Source organism: Nuphar pumila, chromosome 13 (genome assembly GCF_984573655.1).
Source record: "Nuphar pumila chromosome 13, dmNupPumi1.hap1.1, whole genome shotgun sequence".
Lineage (NCBI taxonomy): Eukaryota > Viridiplantae > Streptophyta > Magnoliopsida > Nymphaeales > Nymphaeaceae > Nuphar > Nuphar pumila.
In genome coordinates this window covers 41,962,102-41,977,740 of record NC_143261.1, presented here as the reverse complement: position 1 = coordinate 41,977,740, position 15,639 = coordinate 41,962,102, and the positions used below count along the sequence as shown (strand labels likewise).

Below are 15,639 nucleotides of genomic sequence, written 5' to 3'. Positions count from 1 at the left end.
GGTGAGGATGATGGTGTAGAGGCGTTCATCTTCATAAATTGTTGGAGAGTTTCGGTTAGATGAGCGATGGAATCCTTTATGTCACCATCCTTCTTTAAATCTTCATTGATGATTGGGGGAGTTTCTCCCACGGAAGCTACCTTCTTCTTGAATTTAGGGCAATCGGGACGAATATGGCCTGGTTCATTACAATTATGACAAATGATTTTCCTTCCTCCACCATTATTCTTCAAAAAATGTGGTGGTTTATATGATCTTACATTGTTGTCGGGTCTAGACACGGCATGTACTTCATCAACATCCCTTTTCAAGGCCAAACGGGTTTCTTCTTGACATAAATCGGCCAAAATATCGCTTAGAAGAGTAGAGGCTCTATAAAGTAGAGATCCTCTAAGTTGTTCAAATTCGGAACGAAGCCCATGAATAAATTGAAAGAACCTCTCTTTTTCCATTTGCTCTTGTCTCATAGCAATAGCACTTCCTTCCCATTGCGGTTCGAGAAGGACAAGTTCATCCCATAAAGCGGATAGGGCACTATAGTAGTCCCTAATGCTCATATCACCTTGCTTGGTAGCTCTTACCTTTTTTTGAAGAAAAAAATGCCTAGCAAGGTCTCTTTGAGTGTACATACCTTTCATGAAAGACCATGCTTCATTAGCCTTCTTGAATTTAGCAAGATTTGCACAAATCTTCAATTCGACGTTATTCATGAACCATGCTAAGATTTTAGCATGTTCACTTTCCCAATCTTCCATTTTAGAAGAGTAATCAAGAATAGCCTTTTCTTTTTCTTCTTCATTCAAGGCTTTTTCTTCACCTCCTTCAAATTTAGTTAACTTTAGTTGTGGTTCCGGAATGGTTCCACATACATAACCCCAAAGCCTTTTACCTTTGAGATTATTCTCCATAGCGGCCGCCCACATGCGATAATTGGTCCCATCCAATTTGAATGAGAGATCGATTTTTGCATCTTTGTTGGCCATTAGAAGAAAAATTTATAAGACAAGAGAGAGGAGAGGTATTACTTGTCAATGGAGGATCTAATGAAGCCTTCTTAGCCAAGGCTCTGATACCATGTAATGAAGTGCCAAATGAAAAGAGCAACGTCTCCAAGCAAAAGCACGCACATACACAAGATGCCACTAAAGGGCAAAATAAACCACAAAAGTGGTCAAGCACAAAAAGAAGATAAAAAATATATCTCACTTCATAGAATGCTTCAAAAGAAGCTTAAGAAATACATGGGGCTGTGCCCCTTATTTATACACAGCAAGGGACCCAAGGAGGGGCTCCCATAGAGTCGTTGGAGCCCCTCCAACGGTCATATTTTATGACCGTTGGAGGGGCTCCAACGACTCTATGTGGACCCCTCTCAAGTGAATAAAAAACAAAAAAAGAAAAAAGGAAAAAAAGGAAAATGAATAAAGGAAAAAGAAAAAGAGAAAAGCATATCAATGATATGCATGTACAGGGTGAAATGACAGAAATACCCCTATCGGGTTTTACAAAATAAATATATATATATATTTATATATATAGATAGACACATAGACATATATATATCATATATATGTGTATGTGTCGTAATCTATGTATATAGATATATATATAAATATACATCATATTTTAACAAAGACCAGACTGAGAGTGAGGAAATGAGTCCATATTCTATCGAAACCAAAAATATAAGAAGAGATAAGAATTAAGAAAATGACTTTACGACAAGGACCCAATTTCAGTTGAGATCTAATGAAAATCAGAACAGAAACTTAATATTAGAAATTCTGCTGCAAGCCTTTTTGAATGATAAAACTGAGGTAGAAAACCAGAACTATTTACCAAGAAACTGTTCTGAATTAGAGTTTGATCAAAGAGACACGTTACTTTACGGGTGTAATTTCAGAATATGAGGGAATATGGATTTATAATTCTGGGATAGAAACAGAGAGTGTGAAACAAAGAATAAGATAGAGAAAGATCAACTAATGTAATATTAGTTAATCAGGACAACAAGATCTGAATCTGATATGCAGTCAACTTGTAAAAGAAAAAATATTTAACGTGACCCTATTCACGCAAAGATCAAATGATGTGAATCTGATCTTGCGTGAGTATTTGTGTTGTTAACATATAAGATCATGTGCAGTGACAAGTCAAAAGGGAGACAAAAATATGCCGGATGATTCAAAGGCAAATATGATAACAGTGAAATATGATAACGTGAAGAAAATAGAGAGGAAACAGTGAAAACAGAAATATGTAGGATGAAGTGAAATATGTAGGATGAAGTGAAACAGAAATATCTAGAGAAAGAAACAGGTAGGCTAATGAAAGAAGGTTGTTGAGCAAACAGTGAAAACAGAAAAATGCAAAGAAACAAGTAGGAGAGATGATTCAAAGACAAGTGAGTGGAAAGAGACTTTACCGGATGAAGAAATAAGATCCTTAAGCTTGGATCTGAAGCTTTGATACCATGATAGAAATCGTGGTTCTCTGTTTCATACACAAGAGCAGCCGAATGGGAGAGAGAGAGAGAAGAGAAAGCTGCAGGATTTTCCCAAAAATGAATCACACGACTGTGGTATTGGGCTTCACTACAAATACATGCTGTTACAATTACTAGGGTACGAAAATACCCATCATACAAGAAATGTAAACTACAAAATGCCATTAGTGACTTTAATGAACATGTGCTAATTAGAGTGCTAGTTGGATGAACTCAGATTGGCCCAGTCGTGTGTACACACTCCTTTTCAAGATCCACTAGCATTTTTTTCCTTAATAATAAACCAGACACACATGCACAATAAGAACTCTTTAGAATACTTGTGCACAAAAGCACAACCCACTGAATCCCACAAATGCACAACGGCATAAAAAATATTGGAGAAACTTTTATTGAGCACTTGGGCTTTGACTCAAAGCCATACAAAAACACAAGAGGGAACTCCCCTATTTATACATAATGAGAGGCCTTGGAGGGGCTCCCAATGTAATCGTTGGGACCCCTCCAACGGTTATAATTATAACCGTTGGAGGGCCCAACGATCACATTGAGTGGGCCCCTCCATGTGCTAAAACCAAAAGAATAAGAAAAAAATAAAAAGAAAAGAAAAAGCAAAAGTTACATGCATATTCTCAAAAAAAAATGTGTAAAATGACAAATATACCCTTACGGCTGAAAAGAAATAAATATATATTTTATATATATAATAGGTAGATACATATACATATATATTAATATATGTATATGTATTACCTTATATATATATAATATATATATATTAGGTTACATGGTTGATTACATAATTTAACACCCCCCCTCAAACTTAGGGCAGGATGACCGAGAGTTTGCCAAGAAGGAAGTTGAAGCGAGGAGCACACAAAGCTTTAGTGAAGAAATCTGCCAACTGATATTCTGACGTGACATATGGAAGGTCAATGACTTCTTTGAGATACGCCTCACGGACATAGTGACAGTCCATCTCGATGTACTTAGTTCGTTCATGAAAAGTGTGATTTTTTGTAATATAAATTACACTTTTGTTGTCACAGCATAGCTTGGTGGGTCCTTCTATTGTGATCCCCATGTCTTCTAGCAACTGATGAATTCATACAATTTTCATGGTAGTAGTCGTCATGGCACGATATTCAGCTTCAGTCGAAGATAGAAAAACTTTTTGTTGCTTCTTACATCTCCACGAGAACAGTGAAAATCCTAATAACACACAAAAACCAGTGGTGGAGCGACGGTATTGGTGGAGTGACGGTTATTTGGGTCACCTCCCCAATCAGAGTCAGTATAAGCAATTAATTTTAAATCAGAAGAAGAGGACAGAAAAATTCCCTTATTTAGAGTACCCTTTATGTATCTTACGACTCGCAAGATGGCACTCATGTGGACAGAAGTTGGTGCATGCTGAAACTGACTTGCAGTATGGAATGCATGAGAGATCTGGTCTGGTGATACTCAGATACATCAATGATCCAACAAGTTGTCTATAGGGAGTGAGGTCCGAAAGGGGAACACCATCATCAATCATCATTTTTGCTCCTACTATAGCAGGAGTCTCATAAACCTTTCCATCTGTAATACCTGACATGTCAATGATCTCAGAAGCAAGTTTAGTTTGAGATAAGAAATACCCTCTATGAGAGTATGCTATTTCAATACCCAAAAAATAAGTCAGAAAACCCAGATCAGACATTTCAAACTTATCTTTCAAAATTGATTTTATGCTCTTAACCCCTTTAGAATCACTACTAGTTAAGAGCATGTCATCCACATACAACAGTAAGATGACAATTTCTGCATTGGATTTTTTAACAAAAAAAACAGTATCATTAAAACAGGATAAAAAATCATTTTTTATTATTACTGAATTAAACCTATCATATCAAGCCTTGGAGACTTGTTTCAAACCATAAAGTGCTTTTCGAAGGCGAAGCACCTTTCCTTTAGGAGTCTCCATTCCAGAAGAAGCATTCATATACACTTCTTCAGTTAGATCTTCATTTATAAAGGCATTCTTAACATCCATTTGATAGATGTTCCACTTGTTAATTGAGACAATGGTTATAAGACATCGAATAGTGACCATTCGAGCCACCGGGGCAAAGGTCTCCTCATAATCAATCCCATATTCTTGACTATACCCCTTTGCAACCAGTCGGGCCTTATATCTCTCGAGGGATCCATGTAAAACCCAGTTGAAAAAAAAAATCGAACTCGGGTCTGGTCCAGATACCCAGATCCAACCCGTGCCCAGCCCCTCGAAAGAGGCTTTCGGGGGGGGGGGGAATCGCCGGCGACACAAGGGGTGGCCCCTGTGTGCGCCTCCCCTTATAAAAGGGCGAGAGGGGAGGGCTTACGAGCCTCTCCCCCCGATCCCCGACTCTCTCTCTCTCTCTCTCTCACCTCTCTCCCTCGTTCCCTCGTTCCCTCGCTCTCCTCTCTAGTGAGCCCCGTCGACGACGTCTCCCTCTCCGGTGAGCTCCCATCACGACAACCACCGCCCGGCGACCTCCCACCTCCCTAACGACCTCCCTCTTCTCTGGTAGCCTCAGGTGAGTCCCCTCCCTTTCGCTGCCTCCTTTCCCATCAGCTGCAGGTAGGGGCCAAAGGGCCCCTGCTTGCTTTCTTTCAAAAGCATCGACAGGGGCCCCTGGCCCCTGCCCCAATAACTGTCGAGGTCGACAGGGGCCTTTGGCCCCTGCCCCCCTCCTCTTTTAAGACCAGCAGGAGCCGATGGCTCTTGCCCTTTTTCTCACTGAACGACAGGGGCCATTGGCCCCTGCCTCCTCTTTTGAAAGCCGCAGGGGCCCCTGCGCTCCCTCTCTCTGCTCATTTTTCGGCAGGGGCCATCGGCCCCTGCCCTTTTTACTTTTCCGACAGGGGCCATCGACCCCTGCCCTTCTCTTTCTTGTAGGAGCCGATGGCCCCTGCCCTTCCTTTAAAACCAACAGGAGCCTTCGGCTCCTGCCTCTCTTTTTGGAAACCCAGCAGGGGCCGAAGGCCTCTACCCCTCTTTTTATAAACCCGGCAGGGCGCGATAGCCCCTGCCCTTCTCTAAATATCTAGCAGGGGCCGATGGCCCCTGCACCTGTTTCCTTTGGCGGCATGGGTCATTGGACCCTACCCCGTTCTGTTTCAAGTAGGTAGGGACCATTGATCCCTGCCTTGTATTGTGAAGAAGTCGAGTCTCCTCTCTACCTTGGCTTGTTTATTTGCCTTCTAAAAAGTCATGTTTTTGCAGTTACGCAACGGAGCCCATACGCGAACTGAACCGGCAATCACTTACGTTCGCAGGCGACCTTTTTCTCGCAACACCCCGAGGTAGGAAAAATTGCACAAGGACTTAAATAACTGAACCAAGCTTAAATAATTAAAGACCGAAAGAATTAAAATATATATTTACATACGTATAAGTATATAAGTATGCTTTTAGCTCAAGGGCGCGATTTCGCGATCCTTGTCCTTTACTTACGCATTTTCCTGCTTTTTGTCTTTAAATTTGCCGCCGCGCTTTGCGCCCAGACTTTTATTTATGCATTTACTACTTTCTGTCTTTTAACTCAAGGACGTGGTTTCGCGATCATTGTCCTTTGCTTTCGCATTTCTTGTTCCCTATCTGTCGTCGCACTTTGCTCCCAGGCTTTTGCTTTCGCATTTCCCGTTTCTGTCTTTAAATTTGTCGTCGCGCTTTGCGCCCAGGCTCTTGCGTTTTTTCTTTACTGTTGTTGTTTTAACCTTGCTATCGCATATACTATCTTGTAGCATTTCTTCGTACGGAGTTTCATAGCTTTAAACTCAGGAAACGTGCGTGGGCTTGCACCTCTCTCGCGCCTGCAATCGAGAAATAGCAAGGTTTTGCAACCTCGATGATGGAAAGTGGTCCTTTGTAAGAACACTGATTCATCGATTGAACAGTTTTACAAATAACGCTGGAGGCTTTGGGTGTTGCGCCATCACAACTTGTTTTCCCGAATCAAAGCGTTCAGAAGGAGTAGTTTTTCTACTTTGTTTAGTATTTTTTGCGTAACTCGAGATTTCCCAAAATTCGGGACTCGCAAGCTTGTGAGCTTAATTTTCTCATGTGAAATTCGTAATCACTGTTTATCGTTATCAGTGTCAAAATTTGTGTTGCATGTTGACACTACGATAACGAATGCGAGATTCGAGAAAATCGCATGCCATAAGTTGGCACATGATTTTGGTCATTTTAAAAGTTTAGAATGATGACATTATATCTTTGAAAATTATGTTGTTGAAGCTCCTATTGAGGACCTAGACCCCTTCCTCGTAGAGGACGGATTGGTACACACACTTCGATGGACAGGTTGTTAACAACCATTCTACGAGCAAAGACTCGGTGTCCCCAGTCATCGGAGTTAGGGGATGAGACTACCAGATATTATCCTAGGTGGTAGATCTTTTGGACTTCTGCAAAAGTAGGATGCATTCGTAGCCACGAATGCCTTTGGAGAATCCTCTTTCGACTAATGGTTGTCCCCTTAGGAGCGGACTCAACTAGCTATTTGGGTTATTCAAAATACATAGAATAAAAGACGCCCGAACTAGTCTCAGTTGTTTCTACGAATCGCGTCTGCGCGTACCCGCAGGCCAGTTAATGATGAAACATAAAGTAACTTGTGCACTCTACCTAATAAGCATAAAACAATTCATTGTTGAATGCTTTGATATAATGTGTAGCATGTGCTAGTTAGACTTTCACACATGCTAGTAAACTGCTCATGTTAATTTAATAACTACTTGGTTACTCATCATGCATAATTAATTGTTTATGCTTCTTTTATACATTTCTGTCTACTTGTGCACCTACTAGTTTTTCACGAAACTAACCCATTTTATGGGTACAGGTGATGATTAGGTGCTTAGCAGGCGATCGCGCAATTGCGAGATGTCTTCAGGATCCATTGTTATCACTCGCAGCTCTTATCCTGATCGTTTTGGGTTTTTGTTACGGATTTCTTAAGGAAATCTCAATTTTGTACAACTTGAAACTATTTATAATACGAATGTTTTTATCTAGATATTTGCAAGCTATGCCTTTGTCATTTGTGCGCTTTTAACTAACGTACTCAAGATTGTTGATTTGCCCTCTTTTCTTTTAAAGACATGTTTCCGCTGAATTTATAAATAAACTCTGAAAAGAAAAAAGGATTCTCTAATCTTCTAAACCGTTTTCAAAAAGGTTTACAAGTTCGAAATTTTGGGGCGTTACAATCCATCACTCTTAGTCTTAACCTTAAACACCCATCTACACCCTATTGTTTTCTTACCTTTAGGGAGGTCTTGAAATTCCCATGTCTTGGCTCTTCTCAGAGCTCCGAGTTCATTATCCATGGCGGCTATCCATTCAGGACATTTTCGTGCTTCCTCGAAGTTTCTAGGTTCTATGTAAGAATGAATGGCGCTTAGACAAGCTCTATGTTTAGGTGAAAAGGATTCATATGAGATGAAGCTAGAAGGAGTTTTTCTCTGTCTTTCGGTCCTACGAAGGTTCTCCTCACTTTGAGGAGCAGTTCTACTAGCATCATCATATCTTTCAAGAGCACTTCTAAAGGTGTTTCTATCTCTATGAGTATAGGTGATGGGATCTCTAGGAGGTTCCCCATCGACATGTTGATGAAATGGAAAGGACACAGAACTGATTTTCTTAATTTCATTATCACTTGAGTCATTCTGATTTGACTCATCATCACTAGTATCATCACTTTCAGCTAATAGGTCAAATAGAAAAGAATAATCTACGTTCTTGTCATTAGATTCAAGGTTTTCGAAACCACTAAGATTTTCCAAAAAACTTACATTTCTAGAAACATACAATTTGTCATTTTTAACATCATAACATCGAAAACCCTTTTGGGTTTTAGAATAACCAAGAAAAGCACAAGGAATGACCTTTGAAGAAAGTTTGTCATTTTTATCAGTAAGGACAAAACATTTACATCCAAAAACCCTTAACCTGCTATAATCAGGTTCTTTCTCATACAATTTTTCAAATGGGGAAATCTTGTTCAAATTTTTTTATGGAAGTCTATTTATGAGATAGATCGATGTAAGAGTTGTCTCAGCCCAGAGTTTCTTTGGAATATTTTGCAAAATGAGCAAGGTTCTAGTTGTTTCAATGATATGCCTATGCTTTCATTAAGCTAACTTATTTTGTTGTGGGGTTTTAGGACAGGATTTTTGATGGAGAATATCATAACTTTCAAGATAACTCTTGAATTCGTTTGAAAGGTATTCGCCACCATAATCGGATCTAAGAATTTTTAAACTTTCATTGAATTAATTTAAAACCATCATATGAAAAGTTTTAAATGAAAAAAATTCATGTTTATGTTTAAGAAAATATATCCAACAAAATCTAGTGTAATCGTTCACAAATATTACATAGTATGAGAATCCTCCTTTAGATATCACAGGAGCCGAACCCCATAGATCGGAATGAACAATTTGAAAGGGTTTTGTTGTAAACATGGATCTTTGAGTAAAAGGCAGACTTTTTATCTTCCCAAGAATACATTCATTACATAAAAAAATCCTCTTTACAAAGATGTTTAATAAAAAGCAAATAAGAGATTTTAACAATGTTGGGATGTCCCAGTCTCTTATGCCATACATGAATATCTTTGTTTTGGGCAACATTACAAAATTGATTCTTGGAAACTTGAAGAAAATCAACAGAGGTCTCCTCTCCTAGAGCATTCCCCAATCAACCTCCCGGACCGGCGATCCTGTATCCAACATTTGTTAGAAGAGAATTTTATATCGCAACCATGGTCCGAGAGTTGAGAGACCGAAAGTAAATTTAAATTTAGTTTTGGTATAAGACGAATTTTTGGAACAAATAAATCTTGTTTTTCAAAATTGCCTATTCCTTTAATTTCAAGAGATATTCCATCCGCCGTTGAGACAAAGGATGGAAGAGAACTTTTAGAAAAATCGAAAAGAGAACAAGCACTTAGAGTCATGTGAAAAGATGCACCGGAATCTAAAAGCCAAGATGTCATACCGGGAGGTGATGTAGACATAGCGGCTCCAGAAATGCCTCCCTTGAGAAGAGGTTGTAAATCTTCTACGATTTGTTGAAGAGAAAGAGACCCATTAGATGATGATGGTCATTCCTCCGGTTGAGATGTCATAGCCATTGCAAGTAATTTCTTCCATTTTGGACAAATAGGCTTAATGTGCCCCGGCTCTTTACAAAAGTGGCATGTAAGCTTGTTATAGTCTCTCTTTGCTCCTTGACCACTTGAGTTTTGATTTTTGAAGTGAGGAGGCTTGTAGGTCCTTAAATTGCTCCCCGGTCTTGAGATGGCATTAACACCTTCATTTTCTTCATTATTGGAAGGTGTAGCTAGAACACTTGGGTTGTTCTTTCTTATACTCATCCGAGTCTCTTCCCCACTAAGTTTAGTAATTACATCTTCAAGAGAGGGAGAAGTGAAGGCGGACAAAAGAGAAGACCGGATTTGTTCAAATTCGGGCCTAAGCCCATTTAAAAAATTGAAAAATCTATCTTCTTCCAATTGTTTATGGCGAAGCTCTATGGCTTCTCCACTCCACTTAGGTTCGAGCATAGCAAGCTCGTCCCAAATAGAAGAGAGCTCGGCAAAGTACTCTCTTATAGACATCTCCCCTTGTTGAAGCGTAAGCGCCCTTTTTTAGAGATAGTACTTATGGGACAAGTCCCTAGAGGTGTACATCTTCTCAAGATATTCTCATGCTTGAGAAGCCTTCTAGAACTTGATGATATTTGCATTAATTCTCGTTTCTACAGATGAAAAAATCCAAGAGAGGATTTTAAAATTCCTCATATCCCATTCTTCATGCTTTTTCGCATATTCTTTAAGAGCTTTGGTTTTTTCAGCACCTTCAAGAATTTTTATCTCTCCTTTCTCTAGCAAGGTTACCTTGGGTTCCGATTCGGGAATCGAGCCTTGGACATAGCCCCCAAGCCCTTTTCCTTTGATGTGAGCTCCCATGTTTCCGGCCCAAACATGATAGTTGGACTCATTGAGTTTGAAGCCAAGAGAAAAATGGGAGTCTTTTTTACCCATTAGAGAGGAGAGATGATGAAAAACAATACATACCTCAAGGGCTTTTCAAGTTTTTCTTGATAAAAGAGGCTTCTAAAATATTGCCCAAAGAAGATAAAACACTCCAAAAAGCAATAGCTTGATGGCATATTTTTCGAGGTACTCAAAAATGAAGAAATGCACGATCCTTCTTCTTCAAACGAAGCTTTGATACCATGTGAAAGTATCTCTAACAAGATACTATGATCAAGACTTTAATATTCTTGATAATAAACCCGGCACACATATACAATAAGAACTCTTTAGAATACTTGTGCACAAAAGCATAACCCACTAAATCCCACAAATGCACAACGGCATAAAAAATATTGGAGAAACTTTTATTGAGCACTTGGGCTTTGACTCAAAGCCATACAAAAACACAAGGGGGAACTCCCCTATTTATACATAATAAGAGGCCTTGGAGGAGCTCCCAATGTAATCGTTGGGACCCCTCCAACGGTTATAATTATAACCGTTGGAGGGCCCAACGATCACATTGAGTGGGCCCCTCCATGTGCTAAAACCAAAAGAATAAGAAAAAAATAAAAAGAAAACAAAACAAAAAGCAAAAGTTACATATTCTCAAAAAAGAATGTGTAAAATGACAAATATACCCTTACGGCTGAAAAGAAATAAATATGTATTTTATATACATAATAGGTAGATACATATACATATATATTAATATATGTATATGTATTACCTTATATATAAAATATATATATATATATATATTAGGTTACATGGTTAATTACATAATTTAACAGTTCTCTTCTCAAAAGCACCATGAGCTGCTTGGCAGACATACAAGAATGCCCTACCAACACCTAGGCATCACCTAACACACCAAGCTTAAAAGAAATAGAATGAGCACACGTACATGTGTGTGTCTATCTTCCCATCTTCCAGTAACATCAAGTTACTGAAGTTAAGAGAATATCTCAATCTGAGGACAGCAAGAACAAAGCCAGTTGCAACTAACAAGCTATGAACCTATGGTACATTTGTTTTAAAAGCCTAACCAAATCTCAGTTAGCAGCTAGAACCAGAGTTACCGAAAGCTTCTTAGATAGGTGGGAAGCTCGCTTCCCAGAAACTCGCTTCGGAAGCGTGATACTCCTCGCTTCCAAAACTTGATGAGAATATCGATTCTCCCACGTTTCTTCTATATTTTTCACATGCTTCATCTATTCCTCTTATATGTTTTCTCACTCTACTTTTCATATTTTTTGTATTTCCTCTCACTTCACACTCACTTTCATGTGCTCTCTAAATTGACAGTCATCTTTTTTAGATTTTGTTAAAAATTTAATTCTTACACTAAAAAAATTATGAAATTTAAGAATAGTCACTTATTTTAGTTTTGATTTGCATTCCATTTCGATTCCCATTTAATTCATATATTGTTTTTTTATTTCTCGCTTTTTGCTTTCTATACATTTTAAAATGCATCGCTTCTAGCTTCCGCTTCCTGTATCGCTTCCACTTCCACTTCCGCTTCCGCTTCCGCTTCCTAGTCTGCCAACCTTGACCAGAACAGAAATGAATTTGAATATGAATCCCAACTTCAGGCATAAACCATGCCAAACTTCACACATTAAGCAACATCCTTGTCTGCATTCCATGAACATTACACAACACAGTGCACTTGTAAAGAAAATAAAATACTTGGAATAAGAACTACTCATATTTCGATAAAAACAGCAAGAAACTGCCATGAATACATAGAACAGCTACCTGCTGATAAGCAAATAAGGCATCAGCACTCTGAACACTGTTTGCTTGAGTTGCACCAAGTTTGTTCCAGAGAGAATAATCACCATGAACATTACACAACACAGTGCACTTGTAAAGAAAATAAAATACTTGGAATAACAACTACTCATATTTTGATAAAAACAGCAAGAAACTGCCATGAATACATAGAACAGCTACCTGCTGATAAGCAAATAAGGCATCAGCACTCTGAACACTGTTTGCTTGAGTTGCACCAAGTTTGTTCCAGAGAGAATAATCACGTGGTTTTAGTTTTAGTGCATTTTGGAAGGATGAGATAGCTTTGTCATATTCTCTAGATAAGTTATATAGGACACCAAGAACTATATGGACATCAGCATCCTCAGGAGACATTTGAACAGCTTCATTGAATAGCTTAGCTACCTGCAATCAGGATCATGTTTGGAATTAGCAATCAAAATCAAGATGCCAAAACAATTATGTTCTATAGTAAATTATATATTCTACAATAACCACTGCTTCTTTATTAATAAGAACAACCAAATTCTCACCAGAGTATCCTCTTTACTATATATATAGTTAAATTTAAGTAAAATTAAATTTACTTACATCATTATAATATAGTTTATCTATCTGCTCTGGTGGGATAAGAGTCCCGTACTTTGGATGCTGTTGAAGCCACCTATATAGATATTTCAGTGCCGCTGCCTGTTCTAGCTCTACAAAAATACCAAGAGCCTTAATATCAATGAATGAAACAACTAGGACATAATAGCCAAAACACTTACAATGTTATATAATGATAAACTTTCAGAATAAAATAAATAGACCAAAACAAAAAGTCAGGGCCCTCATAATGGATAGTCATTGTAACAGTAATCCGTAGCAAAATCCAATGTAGATCAGAGTCAGCAGGATGGAGCTACAGTGAACAGAAATGAGCAGAGTGGGAATGGGAAATCGCTCCCTGGCTTGGATCTTCAGCGTTTGAGCTTCATGGAGTGAGCTCATGTGCTCGATATAAAGCCTCACCAATATGTGATGACTCGTGTGGGTCCAATCGAACTTGGGCACTTTGATGGACGAAATCATGTTAGTGTTTCTGCATTCTAATGTTATGACAATATATACCTTGAATATCCGAACCAGAAAGAAAATATGGATAAGTCTGGAACACAAAAAGGAGAATGAGCATGATAAGAGGACTATGACATCATCTCTGTGGATATTCCAGATATGCTTGGTCTCCTCATTTATACTTCTTGTCTGTCACTTTATAATCGTTTATAATCGAAAGCTGAAAGGTAATTATGCATATTCAACTTCTTTGAACTTGGATTTATATACTTAAATCCTGGACAACGGTCAACGTAAAAATTTGAATTCTGCCAGTCAATGTCGACAGTCTGCTTCCTTTTGGTATGTTAAAAGATGTATGTTTATGTACATGTGTACATAACTACATATATATACAAATATGTATACACATATACATGTATATGAATACATATATATGTATTTTGTATTTAGTATATATATATATATATATATATTATTAGATTGTATTTAGAATTATTTGTTTTTTGTATTTTATTTTAGTGACCAAGGGTATGCTGGTCATTTTGACCAGCTAGCCATTGGGAGCTCCCCAACAGCTAGTTGGTCTCTCTCCCCTCTTTCTATCTTGTATAAATATGGGACCTTTGGTTTCTATTGAGGCATGCATGTTTTATGCATTCTATGATCAATAAAATATTTACTTTCTATATTGTGAGTGTGTGCTATTGTGACCCTTGTGAGTACCCCTATGTGAGTTATGTTGTGATCTTGCCCTAGTAGGCATTGTGTTTGTCTCTTAAGGCATGTTTGGAAGCGAGAAAGATGTAGGAAAAGGGAACCGAGGTCGGAAAACCGTACGGTTTTGCAGACCTTTCTAAACGAGCGAAAATGTTTCGCTGAGAAACATTTTGAAAAAAAAACAACTTTTGATAGGAAAGACTCCTCCATTGGAGGAGTCTTTCCTATCAGACTTTTTCTGAGCACCCTGTCTCTCGGCCCTCCTCTTTCGTTTGCAACAGAGAGGCCGTCCCCCTCTCTCGCCCTTCCTCTTTGGTTTGAAACCAGAGATCATAGTTCGCCATTGAAGAACAAGACGACCTCTGTGTGGTCGTAGATGTCAGAGAGCCTCTCTCCTCCCTTGCCCTCTTATCCTTTGAATCTTTTGTTTTCTCTGATCCTGTTTCAAGAAGGCGTTCTGTACTCTTTGTGACTTCCTATGTTCTCAACGTACGCGTTGTGTGGTGATTCACATTGCATTTTTATGAATGAGGGCATTTTTCTGCAAAATTTCTGTAGTTTAACATTTTTATGCAGTTTAGCATTTTGCAGGTTAGCATTTTTTCTGCAGTTTAGCAATTTTTCTGCAGTTTTCTGCAGTTGAACATCTCATTGCATTTTTTCTGAATGAGAGATTACTGTTTGACATTTTTTGCAGTTTAGCATTTTTCTTTTCATTTGTACCAAAAGGTTTTTTTTTGTTCCAAAATTAATATACCAATTCATTTGGCATATTTCTTTTCATTCATTAATTTATTGTTATGTTTTTTTTATGTTGGAAAAGGCTATAAGTAGGAGAAAATTTATTTTTGATTTGTTCCAAGGCCAGCAAGAGACATATCTGTAAACCTGTGTCAGCTAGATCCATGATTGGTTTGCAGGATTGAGTCCACCTGGCTCAGGCTTTTTGATACAATTGGTGGGCCTGGAGTGTTCTAGCTTGGACTTGTTATACATGCATTCAGGCAAATATTGAGCAAAAAAAATGATGTTATCATGTAACTATTGATTGAAGATGGTTGTGTTAGTCATGGGGTACAATCTGGAATGTAGGATGCCATCATTCTCTTCATCCATTCTCTAGGCTTCAAGTAATGGGATCTGGTGTCTATGTTTAAATAGTTTAAAAGCATAAACATGTCATCCAGTGCTGCTTTTTATAAAAAAAAAATCCATGTTCGTGTCATGGTTTGTGTCCGAATCTGAGTCCTTGATGAAAGCTCTCCTACGGCAACGAATGTGCAAGCTATGTTCAGATGATTTGCTTGATTTTTTTTCTTTGGATGGGAACCTGAAAATAAAATCATGAGTACGATTTTATATTTGTGCTGGATTTGAATTGGTGAACCACTTGTGGGCCTTTGGTGGCCATGGGGTTGTGCGTTATTCTTAACTTAATAAATTGTGAGTTGCATTGTTATGATGTGGTATAATGTGTTGCACGATGTTCTTGTGGAA

General features: G+C 38.3%; 1 protein-coding gene across 2 annotated transcripts in view; it reads right to left on the bottom strand.

Moving 5' to 3' along the window:
* LOC149818272 (peroxisome biogenesis protein 5-like) overlaps positions 1–15,639 on the bottom strand; it is a 140,637-nt gene that overhangs the window by 34,581 nt on the left and 90,417 nt on the right. Inside the window, exons 11-13 of one of the 2 annotated variants that reach the window (XM_089986036.1) lie at positions 12,955–13,064; positions 12,544–12,768; positions 12,346–12,453 (exon numbers count right to left, since the gene is read on the bottom strand). In XM_089986036.1, the coding sequence (XP_089842162.1) occupies positions 12,346–12,453; positions 12,544–12,768; positions 12,955–13,064 (443 nt within the window). The remainder of the gene's footprint in view (positions 1–12,345; positions 12,454–12,543; positions 12,769–12,954; positions 13,065–15,639) is intronic. The other variant, XM_089986037.1, reaches the window with a different exon arrangement.